General features: G+C 46.1%; 4 protein-coding genes across 6 annotated transcripts; 2 read left to right on the top strand and 2 right to left on the bottom strand.

Annotated features, from left to right (window-relative positions):
* Positions 1-469: 469 nt before the first annotated feature.
* On the bottom strand, positions 470-5,484 carry HSPB2 (heat shock protein family B (small) member 2). 2 transcript variants are annotated; one of them, XM_087876009.1, is made up of 3 exons: positions 5,354-5,484; positions 5,170-5,309; positions 470-1,579 (listed from the first exon to the last, which is right to left on the bottom strand). In XM_087876009.1, exons 1-3 carry the CDS (start codon positions 5,467-5,469, stop codon positions 1,137-1,139), a joined length of 699 nt encoding a protein of 232 aa, XP_087732135.1. In that variant the 5' UTR covers positions 5,470-5,484; the 3' UTR covers positions 470-1,136. The 2 variants fall into 2 exon arrangements, with proteins under 2 accessions (XP_087732135.1, XP_060550439.1); XM_060694456.2 differs by having other exon boundaries at positions 5,170-5,436.
* Positions 5,485-10,862: 5,378 nt separating this feature from the next.
* CRYAB (crystallin alpha B) lies at positions 10,863-15,971 on the top strand. Its single transcript, XM_034425277.3, has 3 exons — positions 10,863-11,228; positions 14,535-14,657; positions 15,613-15,971. Exons 1-3 carry the CDS (start codon positions 11,031-11,033, stop codon positions 15,814-15,816), a joined length of 525 nt encoding a protein of 174 aa, XP_034281168.2. The 5' UTR covers positions 10,863-11,030; the 3' UTR covers positions 15,817-15,971.
* On the bottom strand, positions 15,891-21,910 carry CFAP68 (cilia and flagella associated protein 68). Of its 2 annotated transcripts, none has more exons than XM_034425276.3 (4): positions 21,778-21,910; positions 18,530-18,757; positions 17,683-17,749; positions 15,891-16,428 (listed from the first exon to the last, which is right to left on the bottom strand). In XM_034425276.3, exons 2-4 carry the CDS (start codon positions 18,752-18,754, stop codon positions 16,250-16,252), a joined length of 471 nt encoding a protein of 156 aa, XP_034281167.1. In that variant the 5' UTR covers positions 18,755-18,757; positions 21,778-21,910; the 3' UTR covers positions 15,891-16,249. The 2 variants fall into 2 exon arrangements, with proteins under 2 accessions (XP_034281167.1, XP_034281166.3); XM_034425275.3 differs by lacking the exon at positions 21,778-21,910 and adding an exon at positions 20,282-20,952.
* Positions 21,911-21,964: 54 nt separating this feature from the next.
* Positions 21,965-26,219, top strand: FDXACB1 (ferredoxin-fold anticodon binding domain containing 1). Its single transcript, XM_034425278.3, has 5 exons — positions 21,965-23,068; positions 23,190-23,346; positions 23,763-23,966; positions 24,488-24,646; positions 24,949-26,219. The coding sequence occupies exons 1-5, from the start codon at positions 22,891-22,893 to the stop codon at positions 26,072-26,074; spliced, it is 1,824 nt and encodes a 607-aa protein (XP_034281169.2). The 5' UTR covers positions 21,965-22,890; the 3' UTR covers positions 26,075-26,219.
* The last annotated feature ends 425 nt before the right edge of the window (positions 26,220-26,644 follow it).

The following is a 26,644-nucleotide window of genomic DNA, read 5'->3' as shown; positions in this document are numbered from 1 at the left end:
AGACCTCCAAGGTCCCTTCCAACTCTGTTATTCTATTGTATTGTATTGTATTGTATTGTATTGTATTGTATTGTATTGTATTCTATTCTATTCTATTCTATTCTATTCTATTCTATTCTATTCCATTCTATTCCATTCCATTCCATTCCATTCCATTCCATTCCATTCCATATTTATTATTCTATTCTATTCTATTCTATTCTATTCTATTCTATTCTATTCTATTCTATTCTATTCTATTCCATTCCATTCCATTCTATTCCATTCTATTCTATTCTATTCTATTCTATTCTAATAGAGACGGGAAAATTTGCTTTTTGTCAGTATGATGGGAAAAGTTGATTGGATGAAAACTTTAGCTAAGTAATCTAGAGTTAGATGAACGTGGGATTTTTTATGACTCTGCGTTGAACTATTTGCATTTATTTGTTTACTTACTTTCCTCTCCCAAGTTACAATAGTTCTGAAAGCAGGCTCTTTGCTTTATTTATTTATTATTTTAAAATCTCATTTAATCATCAACGGTTAAGTAAAAGAAGCTAAGAACAAAAGAAAGGGTGGTAAATAAAGCTTTACAGAATTCCGAAACAAAAAGGGCCGATCATTTGAAAATGGAAGGAATTACGAAGGGTAGTTAAACTAACAAGGTGGCTGATTAATTCTTTGGTAAAGAAAGTAAGGTTTAATCATTTGAGACTGTCTTAATGCCAGCGACATTGTGAGAGCCATCTTCTCCAATCTACTGGTCTTCCAAATGCTTTGGACCACAACTCCCATCAGCCTAGCCCATTGGCAGACAAAATGGTAGGAATTATGGAACCCCTTCAAAATGAAAAAAACCCGAAAAGGAATCCGGTTTACCCATATCACAGGTTTCAAATTGGTGCAGTGGCCTTTACTGTCTTCCATCCTAATCCTGGGAATTATATTTCGATGAAAGAAGGGTTGGAAGACATCTGGAAAGATAAGCTGTAGCTCTGAAGACCTGGTGGGAGAAGCTTCTTGGAATGAAAGCCCTAGATATTTGGGGAGGAGGAGGAGAAGAAGAGGCCAAGGAGACCAACTGGACATGACCTTTTTCAGACCACTTCCACTTACTCAAACTGACCAAAATTAGGTCATCCTAGAAGGATGTTTTAGGGATCTGAGATCTCTCCTGAACCTCCTTCTTTCCTTTCAGGTTGTCCTTGGCAGGTGACTTCCACCTCGTTGACTTTGGCCTTCAGTTGCTTCCCCGTCCGCCGGACCTCAACGCTCAGGATGCCATCGTGGGTCACGGTGGCTTTGACCGACAAAGGATCGACATCCAAGGGAAGGATGTAGGTCCGAGTGAATTCACGGGAGATGAATCCATGTCGGTCGACCTTCTGAGGATGCTGGGCCGTCACCTCCAGGAGGTTGTCCACGGTGCGGACAGCGATTTCATCGGGGGTGAACTGGCAGACGTCAAGGAAAACCTGGAATTTGTGTTCATTGAGGGTGACCTCTGAAATCCCTCGTTCCAGCTGTTTGTTGATCCGGGGCCTGATATAGTAACCGTGGTACAAAGTTGGAGCCAGAATATCTCCAGGGGAAAGGCCTAGAAGAAACAAGGATGGTGGCTTAACGTATTTGACGGTTTATAAGAGGTCCTTGGGGGGGTCTCTGAACTTGGTTGTTTCCTTGGAGACGTTTCATGACCCAGCTAGGGAACATTATCAGTTAGTGCATGATGTTTGGGTCGTGAAAAATCTGCAAGAAAACAACCAAGCTCAGAGAGCACCAAGGACCCTGAGCTACAAAAATTCTCTTCGATGGATTATGGTTTGTTTTTTTTTATTTTATGGCTGAAAAAGCAGGAGGGGGCGGGGGTCGCGGTGAGAGAAAACAATTTTGAGCAGAGGAAGGAACCTGTGAGAAAAAGCAGAGGGTTTTAATTCCCGCAGATTAGAAGCAGCGGTATGAAATTGTACGAAAGCGGTATGAAAGAAGAAGGGGTCAATTTATTTTCTAAAGCACCTGAAGGCAGAACAAGAAGCAATGGGTAGAAACTAAACAAGGAGAGGAGCAAGCTGGAATTAAAGGGAAACTTCCTAACAGTGAGGACAATTAACCAGTGGAACAGCTTGCCACCAGAAATTGTGGGCGCTCCATCACAAGAGAGGAAGAAAGAAGAAAAATAGACAATCACTTATCTGAAGCTGGAGTAGAAGACCTCCAAGGTCCCTTCCAGCTCTATTCTGATTGATTGATTGATTGATTGATTGATTGTTTGATTGATTGATTGAAACCGACCCCCAGCTCGTGACTTGCTCCTCCAAGCCCACCGTTGCTTCCAACAGCTAAGCAAGATATTTTTCAGAAGGCCGGTCCTTGGTTTTTAAAAACCCACAAAGCCTGAAGGTTGGAATGGATCCCATGGCATTCGAAACCGCTGAAAAGCCATGGTCCTCTTCCGATAGCGTCAAAAGGGCTGCTGGTGGAGAAGACGGATTCTTCCTTGGAGGAGAAATGACAGCTCCGTTGCTGAGCATGTCTCGAGTCCCTTCCTGGCTTGTCCTACTCCAGATGCAGCTTGGCAGAGCTGAGGAAGGACCCCACCGGGGGGTTGTGGGGGGCTGCTGGGGGTTCGCAGGGGTTTGGGAGAACCTCTAGCTAAGATTCTGTGCAGTTCGGAGAACCCCCCAAATCCCACTCCTGGCTGGCCCTGCCCATCCCTCCCCTCCCCGGAGTCCCCACACGGCCTGTTTTGGATGCAGGTAAGTGCAGGGCTCTTGGGGAGGGCGAAAAACAATCCTACCGGAAGTTCGAGAAGGCCTTTGGGCCCGTTTTCAGCCTCCAGAGGGCCTCCAGAGCCTGGGGAGGCCATTTTCACCCTCCCGGAGGCTCAAGTAAAGCCTCCGGAGCCTGGGGAGGGCAAAAACACACACACACCACACTGTGGTGCAGGAGGCCAACTAGGCCACGCCCACCATGGCCACGCCCATCCAGCAACCGGCTAGAGAACCCCTTGCTAAAATCTTTGAAGCCCACCCCTGGTCCCTACCAGGTGCCAAGAAAGACCTCCACTGCCAATAAAGCCGCCTTCTAATGGCTTTGCTTTGGGGGGTCTCCAGGGAGAGGGCAGCCCCATCTCTCTCTCTCCCCCACCCTGCAGAGCCCCACTCTCTTCGGCCTCCCCGTCTCCCACTTCTCCCAGTTTCTCTTCCCCAAGTGGGCTCCATCCTGGTTATGTCGGGAGACCCTGCCTGGCACGATTAGCCGGGCCACAAAGATATTACCCCCCCCCTCCTTGTGCAAGACAGTTGTTCCACCGGTTCATGCCAAGAGCTCCACCCCCTGCATGCTGCCCGACAGGGCTGGGAAGGGGGGGTGGCGGAATTGATGGCTGCCTCTGCATTCCTTCCAGGGGCGTTTCAGCCTCGCGTGCCAGCTGGGCTTTTCAGCGCTTAAGTGGGCTTCCCAAAGTCTCCGGCGGTTTTTTTTTCTCCAAAAGCTCCCTCTTCGTGCCAGCCGACTGCATTCCACCAGCTCTGTTTGTGTGCCAGGGAAGGGGAGGGACGGGTAGGGAGGGGAGGACCGGGCAGAAACATCTCCTTGTCTGCAGCCAGATGGAGATTATTATTAGCTTCTCACCAAGGAGAAATCCAAATCTTTTGCAGCCTTATCTTCATTACCCTCGTGCTTTCAGAGGACTTATTTTCCTTTGTCCTTTATTCACTTTTTTTTTTAAATTTGATTTATATGCCGCCCTTCTCCAGAGACTCAGGGCGGCTTGCAATGCGCTAAGCAATAGCCTTCATCCTTTTGTATATTTATACAGTCAGTTTATTGCCCCCACAAACTGGGTCCTCAATTTACCCGCCTTAGAAAGGATGGAAGGCTGAGTCAACCTTGAGCCTGGCGAGATTCGAACCTGCAGTAATTGCAGGCAGCTGGTCTTAATAACAGGGTGCTTTAGACCACTGTACTACCAAGGCTCATTGTTCCTTTGTTCCTCTTTCTATCTTTCTTTTTTTTTTTACTATATCGTGAGCTTCCCAGAGTTGTTCGGAGTTGGGTGGCAGCTAAATCGAGTCATTAAAAGCAATCTCTCTATAATTAAAGAATTGAGTCTTCGGAGAAGGGCGGCATATAAATCAACTTTAAAAAAAAAAAAAGAATGCTGCCACCAGCATCCAAATGAACCACCGAAAGGCAAGCTGGCAAGCAACTTTCCAGACCTCAGGAATTCAACCGAGAGCCACAAAGCGGGGACTTCTCTTGCCTTCCTCTAGAAGCGGAAGAAAAATGGCCAGCCGTCGGAAAGATTTTAATTTGGGTCTCTCTGCCTTGAGCTCGATGGCCTCAAGGGAACCCTTCCAACTTTCAAGATTCAAGGCAAAGCTAAGCTTCTCCTTGGAAAGAACTCTTTTTGTCTTTGCGAAGCTTTGGGGCAGGAGAGGCAGGGAGGATAGTAACAGTAACGGAGTTCTAAGGAACCTTGGAGATCATCTAGTCTAACCCTCTGCTCACCCAGGAGATCTGTACTAGGGATTCGAACCGCCGAACTGCGGACCTTTCTGATCGACCAGCTCCATCGATCAGAAAGTTCCCTGTAATATAATAAACTTCCCTATCCGATGAGTCTGAATAAAACGCAACCAGCAGCATGATAAAAAAAAATACTACAAACCTCACAGCAAAGAAGGAACTTTTAAGTTGTGCCCGAATCATCTACGAAACTGAGTTGCTTCTGGACAACTGACCCACCTCACAAGGCTGGGATCTCCAGAATGAAGTGTCATTCCCCCACCTCCCCCAAAAAATGGTCCCTCTCCACTCCTCACCCAGCATTGACGGTGGGTAGGATGCTCAGCGGGGCTCCCTCCAAGAAAATTAACCCAAACTAATCCGGACGGTCCTCCTTCCCAAACACAGGATCTTCCAAGTCTCCGTAAGGGTGGTTACTGATCCAAATATGGTCTCCCTCTTTCCATCTACACAACCACACAACCAAGGCCTGGGAAAGATCAGGCTCCAGCCATACAAGGCTCACGATGCACTTTTTAGCACACTGAAATGGGGAAGGGGGGAAAAATGCCCCCCAGATTAACTATTCCAGGAAGGTCCTTCCATCCCAGAGCAGGAAACATCTGAAACCTGCAATCTGGAAAAGTGGGGTGGGGGGGATGTCCCTGCCCGTCTTACCTTCTCCAAAATTCTGGTCGTAAATCTTGCTGGGGTTGGCGAACTCGCATTCGGGGCTCATGGGGTAGGCGTGGGGCAGGCTGTGTTGCTGAGCCATGGTGAGGAAACTGTCTTGATATGCTCGCTTGTCCAACGCCTTCCTTTGGGAAGCTTGCAGCCGGCCGGCTGGCTGGCTGGCTTGGACACTTGGATCAAGCAAATTCCACCGGGGTGGGGTGGGGGAAGAGGAAGCGATAAAAGATGGACCGAAATAGGCAAGCGGCTGCTTTGCTGAGCCCCCAGGGAGGGCCAGATGCTCATGGCTCTGAAACCCCCCCCCCAAGTCCCAGTCAGCTGGGACTCAGGAGGCAGAGAATAGATGGAGACGGGGCCAGTCAAAATGTTTACTACCGGTTCTTCGAACTACTCAAAATTTCCGCTACCGGTTCGTCAGAACCTGCTGAAACCCACCTCTGCTTGGGCGGAGGGTTGGACTAGATGACCTACAAGGTCCCTTCCAACTCTGTTAATCTAATCTAATCCAATGTTTAAACTGTGTGGGTTTTACCCTGTTTCCCCCAAAATAAGACACCCCCTGATAATAAGCCCAATCGGGCTTTTGAGCGCATGGCAATAAGGCCAAGCATTTATTTCAGGGTTCAAAAAAAATATAAGACGGGGTCTTATTTTCGGGGAAACACAGTCACAGATACTGATGTTCAGAAACCAGAAACCCCCTGCACATCTTTTGGGGTAGCAAATGCCCCTTGTTTGCACACAGCGAAATCGGAGATTGGAGCCTGTCTGTCTACTTCACCGCTGAAGCTGCTGCCTCTGCCCCATTTCCTCCGCCCTAGAGATCAGACGCTCAGCTGGCATCGGTGGCATCTGAGCCTGGCTGTCACAGAACAGCCCCAGAGACAGCGGCGTGCCCTGGACACATGACACATGCAACCACACGCTAACCATATTTCAGTCTTGGGTACAGTGCACATCCAATACTTACAACTGGTAGATGGTTGTGTGGTGTGTACCTTTATACAATTAGTTCATCGTTGATTAGGAATGAGTGTTTGGCATGAACACAATTGATGAGGCTTCCTTCCCCATGAATTCTGCTGCAGTCAAAGGACAAGAAAGCTAAAACTACTTTTACCGGTAATGAGATCGGCAATAATAGCAGAATCTTGCATGCCTGATGGGGCTGCCCCATCTCCTCCTCTTCTTCCTCCTTATAGGTCACTGAATCAGGGAGATCTCTGTCTGATCCACTTCCGGATGTTATCTTGTTGCTCTGGACTTTAAAAAAACATTTCAGCCCCTTTTGGTCAAGATTCCCGCATGTCTTAGTCATCTTCCTTACTATCTACGGCCCCTAATCCCAAATTCCCACCAAGTCTCAACATCTCTTTTTGCCAGATTTGAGGGTGTCGCTGGACGCCATCCTCAGAGAACTAAAATTTGACTCCATTTGTTTCGCCTGCCTATTAAAAAATCAAAACAGATCCTGTTTCTCCCTCTTGACAGATTGCAAGTGACAAGCTAGTCCCCAAGAGTTTTGAGGTTTCGTGCAATCCTAAACCTTAGTGTTCCAATAGTTACAGCTCCCATAAACCTCAGCCTTTAAAGTCCTATGATGGAATACGTAGTACATCTTACATTTGCATCTGTAGATTAGGCTGCAAACCTTCACTGCTCCCAACTGCTGACAGCCAGCGACTGCATCTGGAAGCATTATTACCAGTGGTGAAATCCAAATTTTTTTACTACTGGTTCTTTGGGTGTGGCTTGGTGGACATGGCAGGGGAAGGATACTGCAAAATCCCCATTCCCTCCCCACTCCTGGGGGAAGGATATTGCAAGATCTCCATTCCCACCCCACTCTGGGGCCAGCCAGAGGTGGCATTTGCCGGTTCTCCGAACTGCTCAAAATTTCCGCTACCGGTTCTCCAGAACCTGTCAGAACCTGCTGGATTTCACCCCTGATTATTTCGCGTCTAGGAATAATCTTAGGGGTTTATTGCCATACAATTTTTCAACAATACACAACGCTTTTCTTTATTCCAAAGGGCTCCTGAAAAGAAAATTCGGAACTTAACCTGCATAAAGTTTTGGAAACTTGTTTTCTTTTTTTTTCTTCTTCAAATGTTCACACTCAAAACCTAACCAAACTGTTGTGCTACATATCCACTCCACCCTTTCACAGAGTCACAACATGTGTTTGTTGACCTCACGGTTGCATATAAATAGGCACTTTATTGCTGAATGCAGGCTGACTCAGATGTTCCTTAACTGACACTTGTCCAGTGAAAACACACCAGGACAGGAAGGACTTGACTTGGGAACAGGTCGTATTTCCAAGTAACCATGGACAGGTCCTCTACTCAGAGCTTTCTTCATGATCCCAGGATCTGATTTCCAAGGAGAACTACTAATTACTCAGGAAGAGTGGAGGCCCTTGTTCTGGCTTCTCCCAGCATCTGATGACAAAGGAAGGTTTATTTAACCCACCCTCTTCTCACCGCCTGGAAATTGTGTCAAGGAGATAGATAGATAGATAGATAGATAGATAGATAGATAGATAGATAGATAGATAGATAGATAGATAGATAGATAGAGATAGATAGATAGATAGATAGATAGATAGATAGATAGATAGATAGATGATAGATAGATAGATAGATAGACAGACAGATAGATGATAGATGATAGATGATAGATGATAGATGATAGATAGATATAGATAGATAGATGATAGATGATAGATGATAGATGATAGATAGATAGAGATAGATGATAGATAGATGATAGATAGATAGATGATAGATAGAAAGATAGAAAGATAGATAGATAGATAGATAGATAGATAGATAGATAGAGATAGATAGATAGATAGATAGATGATAGATATAGATAGATAGACAGACAGATAGATAGATGATAGATGATAGATGATAGATGATAGATAGATAGATATATAGATGATAGATAGAAAGATAGATAGATAGATGATAGATAGATAGATATAGATAGATAGATGATAGATGATAGATGATAGATAGATAGAGATAGATGATAGATAGATGATAGATAGATGATAGATAGATAGATAGATGATAGATAGATAGATAGATAGATAGATAGATAGATAGATAGATAGATAGATAGATATTCAGCCAGTTCGCACCACTTCTGGAGAACCGGTTGTTAACTTTCTGAGCAGTTTGATGAACTGGTTGTTGGAAGAAATAATTAGGGCAGAGAACCAGTTGTTAAATTATTTGAATCCCACCACTGGATAGATAGATAGATAGATAGATAGATAGATAGATAGATAGATAATAAAAAAAGATATTGAGACTCTAGAAAGGGTGCAGAGAAGAGCAACCAGGATGATTTTAGGATACTGGAGACTAAAACATACAAGGAATGGTTGCAGGAACTGGGCATGGCTAGTCTAATGAAGGACCAGGAGAGACATGATAGCATCTTCCAATATTTGAGGGGCTGCCACAGAGAGGAGGGGGTCAAGCTATTTTCTAAAGCACCCGAAGGCCAGACAAGGAATAATGGATGGAAACTGACCAAGGAGAGATTCAACCTGGAAATAAGGAGGAATTTCCTGACCGTGAGAACAATCAACCCGTGGAACAGAAGTTGCCTTCAGAAGTTGTGGGAGCTTCATCACTGGAAGCTTTGAAGAAGAGATTGGACTGCCATCTGTCAGAAAGGGTGTGGGGTCAATAGGACTGGATGCAATAGGACTGGGTGTTTTGTTAATATGATTTATTGGGTTAGGGATTTTCTGTCTTCACTGTGAGTCGTATTGTGTTGGGTGTGTGTGCACTGAGGGAGCTCAACCAATCTCATTGTACATGTGTTTTGCGCTGACAATAAAGATTTGAAATTGAAATCAATGCGATGCGGGGTTTAGACTCAGCAAAGGCAACTCCAGATCTGACAAGGAGAAACTCTCCGCTCCCGGGTCAAAGGCATGGCAGCGCTGACACCCTCACATAGTTTGGGGGTGAAGAAAGAGGAAACGAAAGAGAGAGACGTGGGGAAACTGGTCCAACCACATTCATGGCGTGCTCAGCTGGAGGTGCTGTCACGACTGGCAGGAAAAGCAGCGTAGTTCTCTCGCCCGCCTGAGCAAAGAGGTTTAAATTTAACCCAGTGGGAAAAAATGATTCACCTCTTCTATCTTGCCGTCCTATTAAAAGCATTTGGTCCAGGGGTGAGGTCAAGGAAGCAAACACCCCCCCCCCACATGGTCCCCAAGGCCGAAACTAAGGACCCAGGCTGCATCCGAAGCCTTCTGGTGAAGCTAGGCGTCTGCAAGAGGAAGGGGGGCTTTGGGGGACAGGGGAAGGAGGGAGGAAGAAGAGAGAAGGTAGCAAGAGAAGAAGGGAAAAAGAGAGAGAGGGGAAGGAAGGAAACAAAGGAAGGCAAGGAAGGAGAAGGAAGGAAGGGAAAATGAAGGAAGGAAGGAAAATGGAGAAGGAAAGAAGGAAGGAAGGAAGGAAACAAAGGAAGGCAAAGAAGAAGAAGGAAGGAAGGGAAAATGAAGAAAGGAAGGAAGGAAAATGGAGAAAGAAAGACGGAAGGAAGGAAGGAAAGAAGGAAGGAAGGAAAGAAAGGCAAGGAAGGAGAAGGAAGGAAGGGAAAATGAAGGAAGGAAGGAAGGAAAATGGAGAAGGAAAGAAGGAAGAAAGGAAAGAAACAAAGGAAGGCAAGGAAGAAGAAGGAAGGAAGGGAAAATGAAGAAAGGAAGGAAGAAAAATGGAGAAAGAAAGACGGAAGGAAGGAAAGAAGGAAGGAAGGAAAGGAAGGCAAGGAAGGAGACGGAAGGAAGGGAAAATGAAGGAAGGAAGGAAGGAAAATGGAGAAGGAAAGAAGGAAGAAAGGAAAGAAACAAAGGAAGGCAAGGAAGAAGGAAGGAAGGGAAAATGAAGAAAGGAAGGAAGAAAAATGGAGAAAGAAAGAAAGAAGGAAGGAAGGAAAGAAGGAAGGAAGGAAGGAAAGGAAGGCAAGGAAGGAAAAGGAAGGAAGAGAAAATGAAGGAAGGAAGGACGGAGGGAGGGAAAAAAGGAAGGAAGGAAGGAAGGAAGGATCCATTGAATCCAACTTCGAACTACCATCAAAACTCTTTGCAACATCCCAAGACCAGTTGATCGTTTACCCTTTTGCCGTGTCCAGAAATTAGATATTCGGAGTGTGACCCTCCATGCCCTTCCTTGCCTTTCTCTTCTCTCTCCCCCCGCCTTACGCTCTCTAACCCAATGGCCATCATCCTCAAGTGTTACGGTGGTGACCTCATCTTCCAACCTTTGGCGGGCCTTCCATTCATCTGGCCAAGATGACTCAATTCCCCCAGGGAGGGTGGGAGGTCCTGTGTCCCTTCCCGTGGCCGGTTCAGCCCAAGAGGAGGACGAGGAGGACGAGGACGAGGAGGCTGTTGTGGGCCGGATGACCGAATGCCAGCCTGATGCCAGCTTCCTTGCACTCTTTCCGAGACAAAGATAGTCAAGGCAGGATTCGCGCCAGCAGCTGAAGGAGCAGGAATGCGGATCACGCTGTCTGAGCTTTTCTTTTCTTTTCCAGAGACAGGAGAGGAGGGGAAGAGAAGCTGTTTCTGCTGACCAGCTAGAATTTCACTATGTTCTTTTCCGTCCGCCATGCGGGCGCTGAGATGCCTCTGCCAGCTCCCCACCCCTCCCCAGCCAATGGCCGGTCGACGCAGGCAGAAAAGCAGGATCAGGGGGGGCTCTCTGACATCATGGGTTGGGAGGATTTAGCCAGGGCAAAGCCTGGCACCAGGGAAGCATATAAAGCCAGGCTCCCTTGGCTCGCCGGTATGCACTGCCACCGGCTTGGGGGAGATGGATGTCACCATCCACCACCCCTTCTTCCGCAGACGGCTCTTCCCCGGCCCCTCGTCCGGCCGCATCTTCAGCCAACATTTTGGGGATCCCCTCATGGAATCCGAACTCTTCGCAGGCAGCTGGCCCCTGGGCTCCTTCCTGGGGAGGCCCTTCACCTTCAGGAACGCTGGATGGATAGACAGCGGACTCCCCGAGGTAACCTTGCGCCGATGCCAGAGATGCCCGTGGAGAGGGCACCTGCTGCCCGCTTATATATTTATTACATTAAGAATATTTATATAGCCTCTCCAACTCGCTCGTGTTGGTTCCAGGAGTTTACAAAACCCCCAAGACGAAACCCAATAACCCCCCCCCCACACACACATACAGATCAACAACAATCAAACCAGCTGCTCGATGAGCTCCGTATCATCCCCAGCTCCCTGGGGGTTCGTGGCAAAACCGCCTCTGCAGGGTCTTTTGAAAAAGTGCCAAAAGAAAGAGCCAAATTTATCTCTGCAAGGATGATGTTCCCCAGGGAAGGAGCCGCCACAGAGAAGGGCCTTCTTCTTGGTCCCACCAGATGGACCCCCCTTAAGAGACGGGACCTCTCTGGGTCAGTGGACGTAACTGGGAAGAAACAGTCCTTCAGCTACCATGTTTCTCCAAAAATAAGACCCTGCCTTATATTTTTTGGAACCCTGAAATAAGTGCTTGGCCTTATTGCCATGCGCTCAAAAGCCTGATTGGGCTTATTATCAGGGGATGTCTTATTTTGGGGGGAACAGGGTATCTATCTATCTATCATCTATCTATCTATCTATCTATCTATCTATCTATCTATCTATCTATCTATCATCTATCTATCTATCTATCTATCTATCTATCTATCTATCTATCTATCTATCATCTATCGAGCTAGCTATCATATCTAAGTATCTATCTATCTATCTGTCTATCTATCTATCTATCATCTATCTATCTATCTATCATATCTAAGTATCTATCTATCAGTCTGTCTATCTATCTATCTATCAGTCTATCTATCTATCTATCTATCTATCTATCTATCTATCATCTATCTATCTATCTATCTATCTATCATATCTAAGTATCTATCTATCTATCAGTCTGTCTATCTATCTATCAGTCTATCTATCTATCTATCTGTCTGTCTGTCTGTCTCTGTCTGTCTGTCTATCTATCTATCTATCTATCTATCTATCTATCTATCTATCTGTCTAAGTATCTGTCTAAGTATCTATCTATCTATCTATCTATCTATCTATCTATCTATCATATCTAAGTATCTATCTAAGTATCTATCATCTATCTATCTATCTATCTATCTATCTATCTATCTATCTATCTATCATATCTAAGTATCTATCTATCATCTATCTATCTATCTATCTATCTATCTATCTATCTATCTATCTAAGTATCTATCTAAGTATCTATCTATCTATCATCTATCTATCTATCTATCTATCTATCTATCTATCTATCTATCATATCTAAGTATCTATCTATCTATCTATCTATCTATCTATCTATCTATCTATCTATCTATCTATCTATCATCTATCTATCTATCTATCTATCTATCATATCTAAGTATCTATCTATCTATCTATCTATCTATCTATCTATCTATCTATCTATCTATCTATCTATCTATCTTTCAGTCTATCTATCTACCGTATTTTCCCGAAAATAAGACTCTGTCTTATACTTTTTTGAACTCTGAAATAAGAGCTTGGCCTTATTACCATGGGCTCAAAAGCCCAATTCGGCTTATTATCAGGGGATGTCTTATTTTGGGGGAAACAGGGTAGTCTGTTCCCAAGCCAGGTAGGTTGTTACCTTTGCTCTGTTATTCCTTTCTTTGTGAGGTTTGCATGCAGTAGAGCGAGAGTGGGGTGGGACTCCATGGCAAAAGCCTCTTAATTTGGGTGTCTCTGATGGCTTCTGTTGAGACAGGTTGACCCACAATTTCCATCATCTTAGCTGGCCTGGCCAGGAGGCGGTTAAGCCGGCATCTCTGCTGACAGTCCAGTTCTAATGTTGCACCAAGGATTCACTTATTTGTGAAACGGGCATCGTTTCCGTCCTTTTAAGATTTACTTAATGGTAACAGAGTTGGAAGGGATCTTGGAGGTCATCTAGTCTGTTCAGATGCCGACAGGTGCATCGCTCCTTTCCATGTGACCGGCTAAAAGGGATGGGTATCTCCCCCCCGCCGCCCCTCCCAAGGACAAGTCATACCTTGCTTGCTCCTTGCAATCTTAGATTGGGTGAATGTTTTGACTGGGTTAATTTTAGAGCTTCCTTGTGGTTTTATAGGTCTTTTAATCTTGGATTGGGACCCGCCCAGGGTGGGTTGAAAGATGGGCGGCTATATAAACGTTGTAAATAAAATGTTTTAAATAAATAAACAAGTAAACCAGACCTCATAAAGGGAAAAAAATTAAAGCGGGGGAGGATAAATTAGAAAAACAAGAACCTTTAAAGAAGTGGAAGGCTGGAATATGATGGGAGAAAGCATGGAAGTAAGGGTTACTGTTTTTTGGGTTTGGACTAAGGATGTAAGTAACCAAAGATGCTCGGTTCACACATGATGCAAAACCACAAAAAAAAAAAAACTGAGCTAAAGATTAAGCAAACCAGATTTCTGATGTCATGAGAATGTATCTGCTCCTTTTGCCCTGATCTTTTAACTGATCTTGTTAAACATATTTGCGAAACTAATGAGGGAATAGAGCAGAGGTCTTCAAACTTGGCAGCTTTAAGACTTGTGGACTTTTAACTCCTATGCTGGCGGGAGAATTCTGGGAGCTGAAGTCCACAAGTCTTAAAGCTGCCAAGTTTGGGGACCCCTGGAACAGAGAGATTCACGGCAACTTCCACAAGATGCAAATTTTGCCAATTTTACAAGGGGTCCAAAGACCCACATCGTTTATTTTGGGCCTCCTGTCTTCCCATACGGCAGTAATGCCTAACCTTTTTGTGGGTGGGTGGGTCGCGTGCATGCCCACACCCATAATTATATGCGCCCCGCCCCACACATGCGCGCATGACCCCCTCTCCCCCGCTCCTGGCATGCGATGGCCCGGTAGGCCCGTTTTTCTCTCTCACCTGGCTGCAGATTCTCTCTATGCGTCTGGGGAGGGTGAAAACAGCCTTCCCCATCCCCTCGGAGGCTGACCCACCCACCCACCCACCAGGCCCTCCGGAGGCAGGAAACATCCTGTTTCCCTACTTCTGGTGGGCCCAGAAAACCTGAAAATCAGCTGGCCGGTGCTGAGTTGGCGTGGCCACTGAAATGGCTACATGTGCCACCTGTGGTACGCGTGCCATAGGTTTGCCATCAAGGCCATACGGTAAGTATTTTTTATCATAACTTGGGTTCAAAAGTTTGCAACGAGGTGTCCAACACACCGAAGCGTTCTGGGTCTGGAATTTCCCGACTTCTGATAAATACGAAATCTTCTTTCCCAACCCCAAACTGTTTGTCATCAGATGCGTTTGGAGAACGATAAGTTTTCCGTCAACCTGGATGTGAAGCATTTTTCTCCCGAGGAGTTGAAGGTCAAAGTCTGGGGAGACGTGATTGAAGTCCAGGGGAAGCACGAGGAGCGCCAGGTTGGTCCTTTGGGGGATGAGCCCGTTCGGCACGGCAACAGGAGGGGAAAATTGATTACATTTATATGTCGCCCGCCTCCACTCCGAAGCGAAGAGGCCACACGGCCACCATAGCTGCACCTGGAAGGATATCACAAAGCGAGGCATATAGGGAGGCCAAATTAATTGGCTTATCCTTTCATTTAAAAGAATAATCGGGGCAGTCAGAGATGAGGTTAATCACGAGATCAGTCATTGCCCAGGCTGTTTCGGGGTGGCTTGTCCAGTTCTCAGGGACAGGATTGCTCTTAAACCGGTACCCAGAAATATAAATTGGAAAGCTGAACACAGAGCTTTCCCACAGTAAGATGCTGCTTATTTCATCTATTTATTCATTAGATTTATATCCTGCCTTTATTACTGTATAAGTGATTCAAAGCAGCGAACATACTTAATACTCCTTCTTCCTCTGTGAGGTGGGTTGGGCTGAGAGAGGGAGAGAGACTGGCCCAAAAGTCACCCAGCTGGCTTTCGTGCCTAACGCGGGACTAGAACTCACCGCCTTCCGGGGATTGGCCCAAAGTCACCCAGCCGGTTTTCCTCTCCTTAAGGTGGGACTAGAACTCACTGTCTCCAGGTGTTTGGCCCAAAGTCAACCAGCTGGTTTTCATGCCCAAAGTGGAACTAGAACTCCCAGTCTCCTGGTTTCTAGACCGCCACTTTCACCACTGGACCAAACAGGCTCCAGGTGATTGGCCCAAAGTCATCCAACCGGTTTTCCTCTCAGGGTGGGATTAGAAGTCACTGTCTCCAGGTGATTGGCCCAAAGTCACCCAGCTGGCTTTCATGCCCAAAGCGGAACTAGAACTCCCAGTCTCCTGGTTTCTAGACCGCCACAGTCACCACTGGACCAAACAGACAGGATGATTCCCAAACTGACCATGCAATGCCTTTTCTGCCTCCCCCCCCACCAAAGGACGAACACGGCTTCATCGCCCGCGAGTTCAACAGGAAGTACAGAATCCCAGCCGATGTGGACCCCCTCGCCATCACCTCCTCCCTCTCCTCGGATGGCGTCCTGACGGTGAATGGACCAAGGAAACTCAAGGAAGTTCCGGAGCGCAGCATCCCCGTCACGCGGGAAGAAAAATCGGCCCTCCTCCCAGGACCGAGGAAATAGAGAGAGAGACCCTCGGAGACCCTGGCCCCTTTTTTATACCAAAGAAAGCCTTTTCATAGGACAGAAACGGCAAATCGATTTTTCTTCATTTATTTCTCTGTGCAAAGATAGGCACGCGAGCTTCTTTAGTAACAAATAAACGGGGTGGTAGCTTTTTCCTTGAATCTTCATGGCCAGCTACAACCTTAGCCAAGGCTCGGTCCTGAACGGGAGGGTTTAATCCGGATGTGGAACTGCGAAGAGAGTCACACACAAAACTAGGAAGGAACCAGAACGGAAACGCGAACTTATGGGGAGTCTCCTGGCGGGCGAAATTTCTTTTATTTTAGGAACTGCTGCCCATCAACCGAGCTTCTAATCTTGGTGGTGGTGGGGGGGACAAGGAGACCCTCCGGCAGAGATTTCCAGCCCCAGGGGATCCTGGAGCAGCGGCCTACTGCTTCGGCGGCGTCTCCGTTGCTTCCTTGGGCTTCACTTCGACCAAGGAGCAGGTTGGTCTGCCGTGCGGAGGCTCGTAATCGATCATGTAGCACGAGCGGGCGGTGGGCTTGATCGGAGGGGGCTCCAGCTCAGGCTGGTGTCCGGGAAACCAGTGAGGTTCTCGCGTCACCCCTAGGAGCATAGAGAGGACGGGAAAAGGCAGGAAAGCAAAGCATGGGTGTGTGTGTGTGTATTTGTGTGTGTGTAGCAACACTTAACCCATACACTGGGCTCCCTTTGCAACAGGCCAAGGCAGCCCTGGCCTGGCCTTCTCCTAACGAAAGGGGATCCCCCTACCTCAGAGGTCTTCAAAGTTGGCAGCTTGAAGACTTGTGGACTTCAACTCCGAATTCTCCGAATTCTGGGAGTTGAAGTCCACAAGTCTTCAAGCTGCCAAGTTTGAAGACCTCTGCCCTAATTAATCCCCCTAACGAAAGGGGAGGCCTAAAAGGCCACTGGTTGTCCTCGACGTACGACCACAATTGGGCCCGAAATTACTGCTGGTAAGGTGTTAAGTGAGTTTCGCTCCATTCTACGTTCTACGTTCTTGCCACCGTGGTTAAGCGAATCACTGCAGTTTGTTAAATTAGTCCCACGGTTGTTAAGCGGAAATCTGGCTTCCCGTTGAAAATTCGCTTTGTCGGAAGGGCATCTCGTGAATCGGCAACGGTCACAAATACGAATCAGTTGCCAAGGGTACACATTTGGATCACGTGACTATGGACGGCCGTAAGTGTGAAAAACCGTCCTGAGTCCCTTTTTTTCAGTGCCGTCGTTCACTTCAAACGGTCTCTAAACAAATGGTTGTAAGCCAAGGACTGCCTGGAGTTGGCTGCCTCCTTTTCTATCTTTCCCGGCTTTGGAAAATCACACCTGGATCCTTATGCCAGCCCAAGGATTTGGGTTCTCGAAGGGGGCTTAACTGGAATGGGGAATGAAGGAGGAAAGGCTAGTCAAAGACTGGGTTAAAGAGGGGTTGAAAAGCCGATGCTAAAAGGAGATGTCAGTTGCAGGACTGATCATGGTATAAAAGCATCGTCCAGAGGTGGGCAGATGTTATAAAAAATGCCGGGAAGAGGGAGGAGCAACGGCTCCCTTGCACATCTGGGTGTGTATCACTGATTGTAGAGGAGTGCACTTGAGGTCTCCCTCACTCCCCCAAGTCTTTGCTTGTGATATCGACTCTGATTTGAGACCCCTTGAAATCTCTCAGCTCACATGCTACCCTGATGCTTATATCTGTCTTATTTCAACTCTCCTGCTAGGAATCTTTTGGGGAAAATATATATATATATATATATATATATATAAAATATATAAAATATAGATGCCCTGGCTCTCTTGGCTGCATGTTTTCTTCCTGCGTGTTAAGTTTTGTACACCTACTTCTTAATCTGCGAGGCTTTTCCTTGGAATAGTCCGACGCGTAGGTGGCCTCGAAATAGTGAGCGTACTGCAAGGGAAGGTCGAGGGGTCAGTGTGCAGGCTTCATTCGGGAGGCCCTTTTCCTCCACTCCAACCTTCAAGGAGAGGGGACCCTCTCCCCAAAGCAGCTCTGCGGCTCGGAGGCCAACAGGGCTTTAGGCAGCACAGCGGAAAACGAGGAGTGTGACGTGATCACCTCCGGATTCCTGAACTCGGAAATCAGGCCTTGCTAGGTTCAATTAGGTTGCTGCCAAAAAAAATAGGCACACAGGGTGGCAGACAAGGAAAATAACCCAGGAACTGAACAGAGAAAGTAAGACAAAACAATAATATTAAGAAGAGAATAGAGAATAGAGAATAGAGAATAGAGAATAGAGAATAGAGAATAGAGAATAGAATAGAATAGAATAGAATAGAATAGAATAGAATAGAATAGAATAGAATAGGATAGGATATTGCAAAATCTCCACTCCCACCCCACTCTGGGGCCAGCCAGAGGTGGCATTTGCCGGTTCTCTGAACTGCTCAAAATTTCCGCTACCGGTTCGCCAGAACCTGCTGGATTTCACTTGATTCGAACTGCTGACCTTTCGATCGACAAGCTCGGCGTCTTATTATTATTATTATTATTTATTGAATTTATATCCCGCCCTTCTCCCCGAAGGGACTCTTAGCCACTGAGCCACCGCATCCCTATGAGGACTCCATAATTATAAGAAGCCCCAAATGCTACCTTGATCGTTAGCAACGGCCCTTTTTTGTGGCGACCTAGCGAGCAAAATCCCGTCCCAAGGACGGACAGCCTGACCTGGGAAGGGAGAGGTTTGAGTTGCCTCCTTTTCTGGATGTCGTAACGCTCCTCGTTCCAGTTTCCCAAGAGGGTCTTGTTGGCATACATGTCCTCGTTGGTGGTGCACCTCCAGCCATACTGGAAGAACTTGGAGGTGCTGTTCCAGTCCGTCCACACTTCCCCGTGGCCGTCCGCGTGGAGCAAGCAGCCATGAAGAGGGTTAAAGAAGCACGACAGGGACATGTCCTGTATGGAGACAGGAAAACAGGCCAAGGGCTGTACAGCAAATCAAGAACGCCCTTACAAGCACTCCTTGACTTAAAAAGCGAAAGGTTCCCCTCGCATGTACGTATGTGCTAGTCCAGTGATGGCTAATCTTTTTGCTGTCGCGTGCCAAAAGCGGGGGGGGGAGTGCGGAGGGTCGCACATGCACATGCCACACCCACAATTCAATGCGCTCCACCCCCACCATGCATGCATGTGCGACCCCCCCCCGTGCTCCTCCCATTTTTGGCACGCGATGGCATGGTGGGCCCGGTAGTCCCGTTTTTCGGCTTCCCCAGGCTCCAGAGCCTTTCTAGGAGTCTGGGGAGGGCGAAAACTGCCTTCCCCATGCCCCTGGAGGCCCTCCAGAAGCCGGAAACGGCTCATTTGCCAACTTCTGGTGGCCCTGGAAGGCCCGAAAATCAGTTGGCTTGTGCGCGCATGTGCGCTGCAGCTGAGCTAGGGCAATGCTTGCGTGCCCACTGATATGACTCCGTGTGCCACCTGTTGCATGCATGCCATAGTTTCGCCATCACGGTGCTAATCGTTCCCGACTCGAGGGGATAGTGCTCATCTCCGTTTCAAAGCCGAAGAGCCAGCGCTGTCCGAAGACGTCTCCGTGGTCATGTGGCCGGCATGACTCAACGCCAAAGGCGCACGGAACACTGTTCCCTTCCCACCAAAGGTGGTCCCTGTTTTTTCTACTTGCGTTTTTTATGTGCTTTCGAACTGCTAGGTTGGCAGAAGCTGGGACAAGTAACAGGAGCTTACCCCGTTACGCAACTTACAATCAAGTTACGTCAAATTAACTTACGTCAAATTACTCTTGATTTACAGATTCATTTAACAGCTGTTCAAAGTTACAATGCCCCCCAAAGTTATTTATGACTGCTCCTTGCATTTACAACCAAACAAGTCACATGATCTTCTACTAAATTCAGGTGCTTGGCAACCAGCACGTATAGGCCGCCTTTCGACTTAACGGCCCCCAAATTTCTGTTGTTAAGTGAGACATTGGTTAAGGGAGGGGTTTTTTTGGCTCCATTTTACGACTTTTCTTGCCACCGTTGTTAAGTGAAGCAGCGCAGTTGACAAGTTAGCAACCCCGGTTGTTAAGTGAATCTGGCTTCCCCATCGACTTTGCTCGTCAGGTCGCAAAAGGGGGATCGTGTGACACTGCAACCGTCATAAATATGAGTCGGTTGTTAAGCATCAAAATTTTGATCACGTGATCATGGAGGAAGCTGCAGAGGATGTAACTTTGAAAAATGGCCGTAAGTCACGTTTTTCAGTGCCCCTGGAACTTCGGTCACTAAATGAACCGTCGTAAGTCAGGGCGACTATCTGTATTTCTCCCCTCTGCAATGTCAGTTCCTTTGGGAGTAATTTTAATCCAGAGTAGCAAGCAGATGGTCAAGAGAATAATTAAAGGGGGAAAAAGGAATTTTTTCCCAACGTTTCAACCTGGAATGGTGAGAAATCTGGACGCTCGGCAGCCGGAAATACCTCGGAGTTCGAAGTCGTAGTAGTGATATTGGAACTACTGCTCTCGTCCAAACTCCACATTTTCTTGCTACTTTTACCGTTTCTCAATTGGAAGATCTCAGAAAAAATGGAACACCTCAGTTACCTGGGTGCGAAAGCTACCGATGGATTTTTAAAATGCCAAGGGCTTTGCTGGGGTGGGGACCTGGGGCAGCCAGCCCCCCCAAAAAACCCCCCTAATTTGCTTAGTTTGTGATGTAATCTCCTGATCATTGGGGGAAGTCTGAAGTCACTGTCCCAAACTGCATCTTGCCAAGGGAGGTGGGCACTAAGAGTTTTGGCCCCTTTGCCCACCAGTCTGGCATGACTAGGTTCCCAGTTTCTTTTCTGCTGCGTCTTCATGTTGTTGTTTTTTTAATTTATTTATTTCGTTTGTTGGTCATGTTTATGTAGGGTATATTGGAGGTGGTGAGCCTTGGAGAGCTGCATGCGATGAAATTTCATTTTAATGTATGCCGATTAAGTGTACATTTAAAGTGATAATAAAGTTACTTTAAGTCTTGTTGCCTTTCTCTTGTTTTCTTTCTTTCTTTCTCTCTTTCTCTCTTTCTTTTTCTTTCTTCCTTCCATCCTTCTCTTTCTTTCCTTCCTTTTTCTTTCTCTCACTCTTCCCTTCCTTCTTTCCCTCCCTTCCTTGTTCCCTCCTCCCTTATTCCTTCTCTTTCTACCTTCCTTCCTCTTTCTCTTTCCTTCCTTCTTTCTCTTTCCTTCCTTCTTTCCCTCCCTCCCTTGTTCCCTCATCTCCTTCTTTCTATTTTTCCTTCTTTTCCTTTTCTTTTTTCTTTCTTTCCTTCCTTTTCTTTCTTTCCCTCCCTCGTTTCCTCATCTCCTTCTATTTTTCCTTCCTTTTCTTTTTCTTTTCTTCCTTTCCTTCCTTTCCTTTCTCTTCCCTTCCTTCTTTCCCTCCCTCATTCCCTCCTTCTTTATTTCCTTCCTTCTCTTTCTTCCTTTCTTTCTCTTTCCCTCTCTCGCTCCCTCTGTCCCATCTCTTTTCTTTCCTCCCTCCCTTATCCCCTTCTTTATTCCTTTATTTCTTTCCTTCCCTCCCTCCCTCCTTCCTTTTTTTTTGAATAAACACGCAATGCCTTGCCTAGCTTTCAGACTTCCGCCCCTCCCCCCCTTGTTTTTTGTTTTTTGTTTTTTTAAAAAATGTCTTTTTTTTTTCTTCCACCGGTGGCCCGTGTTGAGCTCAGTAGGCTTTGGCTCTCCTCTCCAGCCAGGCAGCCCTCGAAATGCATTGTCCAAAAAATAAAACAAAAACAAAAAGAAAAATTAAAAGAAAAAAAAAACCGAGAGAGACGATAGACTGCTCCTGAACATGGAGGCTCCACCCACCAGGCTATTGCCTCAACCCTTCCCAAAAGTGACCCCCCTCCTCCCCACCGACCACGAAAACAACCCTAACAGTTGCAATAAAAGAAATAATTGCCCCCCCTCGCCCCCCCCTCGATTCCCACCTGCCGAAGAAGCCCCCGCCGCCCAAGAAAAGCCTCGCAAAGTCCGAAACGGGGCGGGGCGGGAGCGAGGGAGCCGTTCCTATGGCAACCGCAGAAGCCGCGCGGCAGGAAGAAGTGACGCGCGAAACGCTCGACCGCGCCGGAAGTGACGCGCAAAAGGCTCGACCGCGCTTTCGGAGCCCTTTCCGGAGGGGCGGGGCTGGGAAGAAGGTGGGAGGGAGGAGGAGGAGGAGGAAGCGAGCCTGGGAAGTTTGGGATAGTTTTTGCAGTATTTTTATCATTTTTTTCCCCACCCCGTGAATTTGTTTTATAAGTTGCTCAGAAGGGAATTTGGGAAGGGGGATAAAAATAAGACTAGCTGCTAATACTACCGTACCCATCATCCCCAGCCAGGGGTCAGCCTGTCCTTTGCTTAGTGATAAGAAAAGAAATGTAATATATTACAATAATGTAACATATTACAATAATATATTACAAATAATATAATATATAAACACCCCTGAGGTGTGGTTTGAAAGAAAGCAGTGGAATGAAATCGTAGGCTGATAGGGCTTCAAAGGGACCTTGGAGGTCATCTAGTCCAGCCCCCCTCTGCCCAATTATTATCCTGGATAAATAATTGTCCAGTTTTTTTTTTCTCCCTTGAAAACCACCAGCGATGGAGCAACCATAATTCTGGGAAGCAAGCTGTTCCCTCCTTAGTTCCAGGCTGGATTTCCCTTTGATCAAATTTTCCACCTATTTTTTCTTGTGCAAAAGCAACCCGAACTGTGACATTTTACCTCCTTGGTTTCACTCCTGCAGCATCCTTGGAGGTAGATTTGCCAGAGGACCAAGATCTTTCTCTAATCCAGCAGGAGCCCTGCAAGATTTGGGGCACAGCCTCCCTACTTTGCAAGCTATTTGAGTACCCTGGCTGGCACTGAGCGATGCTTGGTTGCTTCTCTGCTATAGAACCAGGGATTCTGGTGAATTTGGCAACTCGCATCTCCTCATTTCCTATTCCAAAAATGATTCGGCCGATTGCCTCAGAAGCAACAGACTAAAGGAGCAGAATCCCCTGAAGTCTTCTGCAGTCCGGACTCTGGCTTTTGACGGTGACCGTTTTCCTCCATGGAGCATCAACAAGCACGTTTCCTCCTGGTTGGAGAAGGAAACTTTTCCTTCTCGGTCCATCTGTACAAAGAAAGAGGCAGTGACACTCATATTATTGCAACCTGCTATGGTAGTGAAGAGTCTATATCTGAGCAAGCTTTCACCAAATCCAACATACAGTTTCTGAGAGACAAAGGTAAACGAGGTGTGGGGGAAGCAGTATTGTTGTTGTTGTTGCATTTTTGTTGTCCTTATATTTTGTTTACTTGGGGGGGGAAACCCTGTTAAACTGCATTATTGTTCTTTTAATGATCCAGGTGCTGAAGTCTACTTTTCTGTCAACTGCACAAAACTGAAGGAATACTTCTTGCCGGCTATGAGGAATTTTGACCGTATTTATTTCAATTTCCCCCATTGTGGAAAAAAGGCTGGAATAAAAAAGAACAGGGAGCTTCTTGCCAGGTTTTTCTGCAGGTGAGACAAGGCAAGGCTGCGTACCTTTTTCTGCTTCCATACGTGTGTCTGTTTCAAGACCATTATGTTTGCAATAGAAGCCTCAAAATATAAGATGTCAAGAAGATATAGCTACCTTTTGATCTTCTAAACAGGTATATCTTTGTTACTCTTAAAAGCATTGTGCAAAGAGCTGCTGGATAGGACATGGTATCGGCAGAGGAAAATAATTGAGGATTTCTATGGCTTTGGTTATTGGTCTTGCTATCCCTGTATGCACCTCCAACAGCAAAGATTTTTATGCAAAACAATATTTCAGAAGTCCAAAGACGCCTTTGGAGCTGTTTTTCCTTTTTCTTTTAAAAAAAAATTCTGAGAAGGACAGCTTGCTACATTAGTTGCGTGGCAATGACACCCCTCTTTTTTTGTTGTTCCAGCTGTGCAGATGTTCTGGCAGAGAAAGGAGACATCCACGTGGCACTTTGCAAAGGACAAGGGGGCACCCCTGCAGACCAGCCGGTGCGTGAGTGGCACAACAGCTGGCAAGTTGTGGAGATGGCAGCAGAAGCAGGATTCATCTTGAGCGGCATTGAGCCATTTAATATCAGAGATGCCAGTGGATATAAATGTACAGGCTACAGGTAAGCTGTGGTTGACCCTATTCCAGGTGCCATCTTGGATGTTGCACAAGAAAGGGCCTTATTACTAAGTGCTCCTGTCTCTTTTGGGAAGCATCGTGCAAATTCTGTGGGTGAAAACTGCACATACAGAATTTATTCCTTATAAAACTAATATGTCCCATATTTAAATTTCTATGACCTCTAGCAGAAAAAATTTATGACTCTCTGTTGGTTCTCAGGCCTTCGTGGGGGCAAATTTATTGAAGGAACAGATTAAATTTCTAGTAAAACTCTATACAAATTTGGGGAATAATCAGAGCTATACAGCCTTCCTTAACTGAATTATTTCTGTAAATGTTGGACAACAGCTCCTTTGTCTCACAAATATTGTTCTGTTGACACCTTTCAGTATGAATCTTGCCTGGTGCTTCAGCCAGCTCAACGTTAACCTTCTGTATTTTGGATTCCATTGGTTTGCTTTCAATTGGTTCAGCTAAAGCACTGATTCTTCTGCCTCCATACTTAATCTGCTTTCTTCCTAGGAATCAGGATAAATCTTTCTGCATAGAAGGCGCCCTGAATCACATATTCACCCGGAGTGTGCCATTTCTGCATTCTCAACCTTCAATTTGCAAAGTGGAGCTGGAAGGCGAATCAGTGTCCTGCCAAATTCCACAGATGTTCCTAGATAAGATAAACAGGTATGCAGCAAAATTTCCAGATCCTTTTGAGTCTGATCTCTGCATAATGTAATCACCTTGGCTGATATGCTCTTAAATGGAACATTTAAGGGGGGTCTACATTTCCCCTTGGTATCCAGATGTCTTTTGGACTGACATCTGAGAAACTCGAATAATACTAAGGAATGGGCTAAAAATTGTAACACATTCACATTTACTGCTCCATCAATAATTTATTGTTTTTGAAAGTACAACATCTGAGGTTAGTGGCTTGCCCTGTTTAATACTTCTTTTTTTTCTAATATTTTCATAATCTGAACTAGGAACTATTTAAGTATTAATTCGAATCATCCTGTGAGAACCATAAATGAAAAACTAATTGATGGCCTCGGCAGATCGTTCGCAGTTCAGAAGGCGAATTCTTCATTTCCCTTAGTATTCAAAGATGGTTCTGCTTCTCCTTCATTGGACGCCATTTGGATGGTTCCTGTTGCCAGAAGTCGCCCTGAAATTAAGTCTGTGGCTTCTAAAAGCGACACGGGAACTGATGAGGACCAGGATTTGAGTTGGACCTTAGGACAATATTACCTTCGGCCTTCCCTGTTGGTTTTTCTTCATTCTATTGTAAAGCAGAGGGATTTTTCCCCTCAGGGTTTGTTGGCCCTGAGTGGACTGGCTTTTAAAAAATGTAAAATTTCTGTTCACGTGCCTCCCATTTTTCACGAGGCCCTCTTTATCTGCGCAGTTAAGGAAGATGTAGAAGACTCACAGCTCCTGACGGAAAGCCTCATAGGCACATTGAATTCTTTACTGCGATCATCCAATGTTAAGTTGGACTCTCTGAACCAGGAGCCAGAAAGCCGTCAGCAGAATCCCTTTCTACCTTCTTCCGAACCGTTTCTGCTCAACCCAAAATACGCTGTGACTCTGAGCTGCCAGGGCTTGGATTCCGGCCCCAAAGAATTTCGCGTCGGAACAATAAGCACCGTTCGGTGGCAACCTTCAAGCGTTAATCAAAACATGGTTTGCGTTTCTTTGAACCTCGATCTTCTGGCGATGTGCGCGTGTGGCATTTCTGACTGGCGGATGCTTTGGACTTCGGATGAGCGTTTTGCGAGCCAGTTTTTTGGGGGCCGTTTAGGCGTTTTCCAGAGCTTTTCCCTCCACCCGCCGACGTACGTGCACGACATCAGCTTCTGGCTTCCAGAGGCAGAAACATTCCGTGAAATCCAGCTTCACGCCATTGCCAGGCGTGCGTCTTTGGACACGGTTGCGTCTGTCCAGCTGCTTGACCGTTTTCGGCACCCGGGCGCAGCACACGCCATCAGCCTGTGCTACAGGCTCACATACCAGTCTTGCGACAAAGCGCTCGCTCGCCCCCAGGCGGCGGCCATGCAGATGGCGCTGAGGGAAGAACTGCAGCGTTGTCTCCGGGTGGTGGTTAGGTAGGAGGACCAGGAGGAGAACTTGGCAGGGCCGGTGATGCGGATGAAAAAGGAGGACGAGGGAGGTGTGTTGGAGGTCTTGGCCACCCTCGAGTTGTTTATAAAAATAAGAAAGCTGGAATTTAAATAAAATAAAACAATAAAACAGTTTCCCCGACAGGCAGTTATTTATTTACTTATTCAATTTATTTATTAGATTGAACAGCACAGCTGCATAAAATAATAGAATGGAATGGAATAGAATAGAATAGAATAGAATAGAATAGAATAGAATAGAATAGAATAGAATAGAATAGAATAGAATAATGGAATGGAATGGAATGGAATGGAATGGAATGGAATGGAATGGAATGGAATAGAATAATAATGGAATGGAATGGAATAGTGGAATGGAATAGAATAATAATGGAATGGAGTGGAATGGAATGGAATGGAATAGTATAGTGGAATGGAATAGAATAGAATAGCATAATGGAATGGAATAAGAATAGAATAGAATAATAGAATGGAATAAGAATAGAATAATGGAGTGGAGTGGAATGGAATGGAATAGAATAGAATAGAAGAATAGTGG

This window comes from Pantherophis guttatus, chromosome 9, assembly GCF_059756535.1.
Source record: "Pantherophis guttatus breed Tessera chromosome 9, ASM5975653v1, whole genome shotgun sequence".
NCBI lineage: Eukaryota > Metazoa > Chordata > Lepidosauria > Squamata > Colubridae > Pantherophis > Pantherophis guttatus.
The sequence above is the reverse complement of the archived record's forward strand: the minus strand, read 5'-3'. Positions and strand labels throughout refer to the sequence as shown.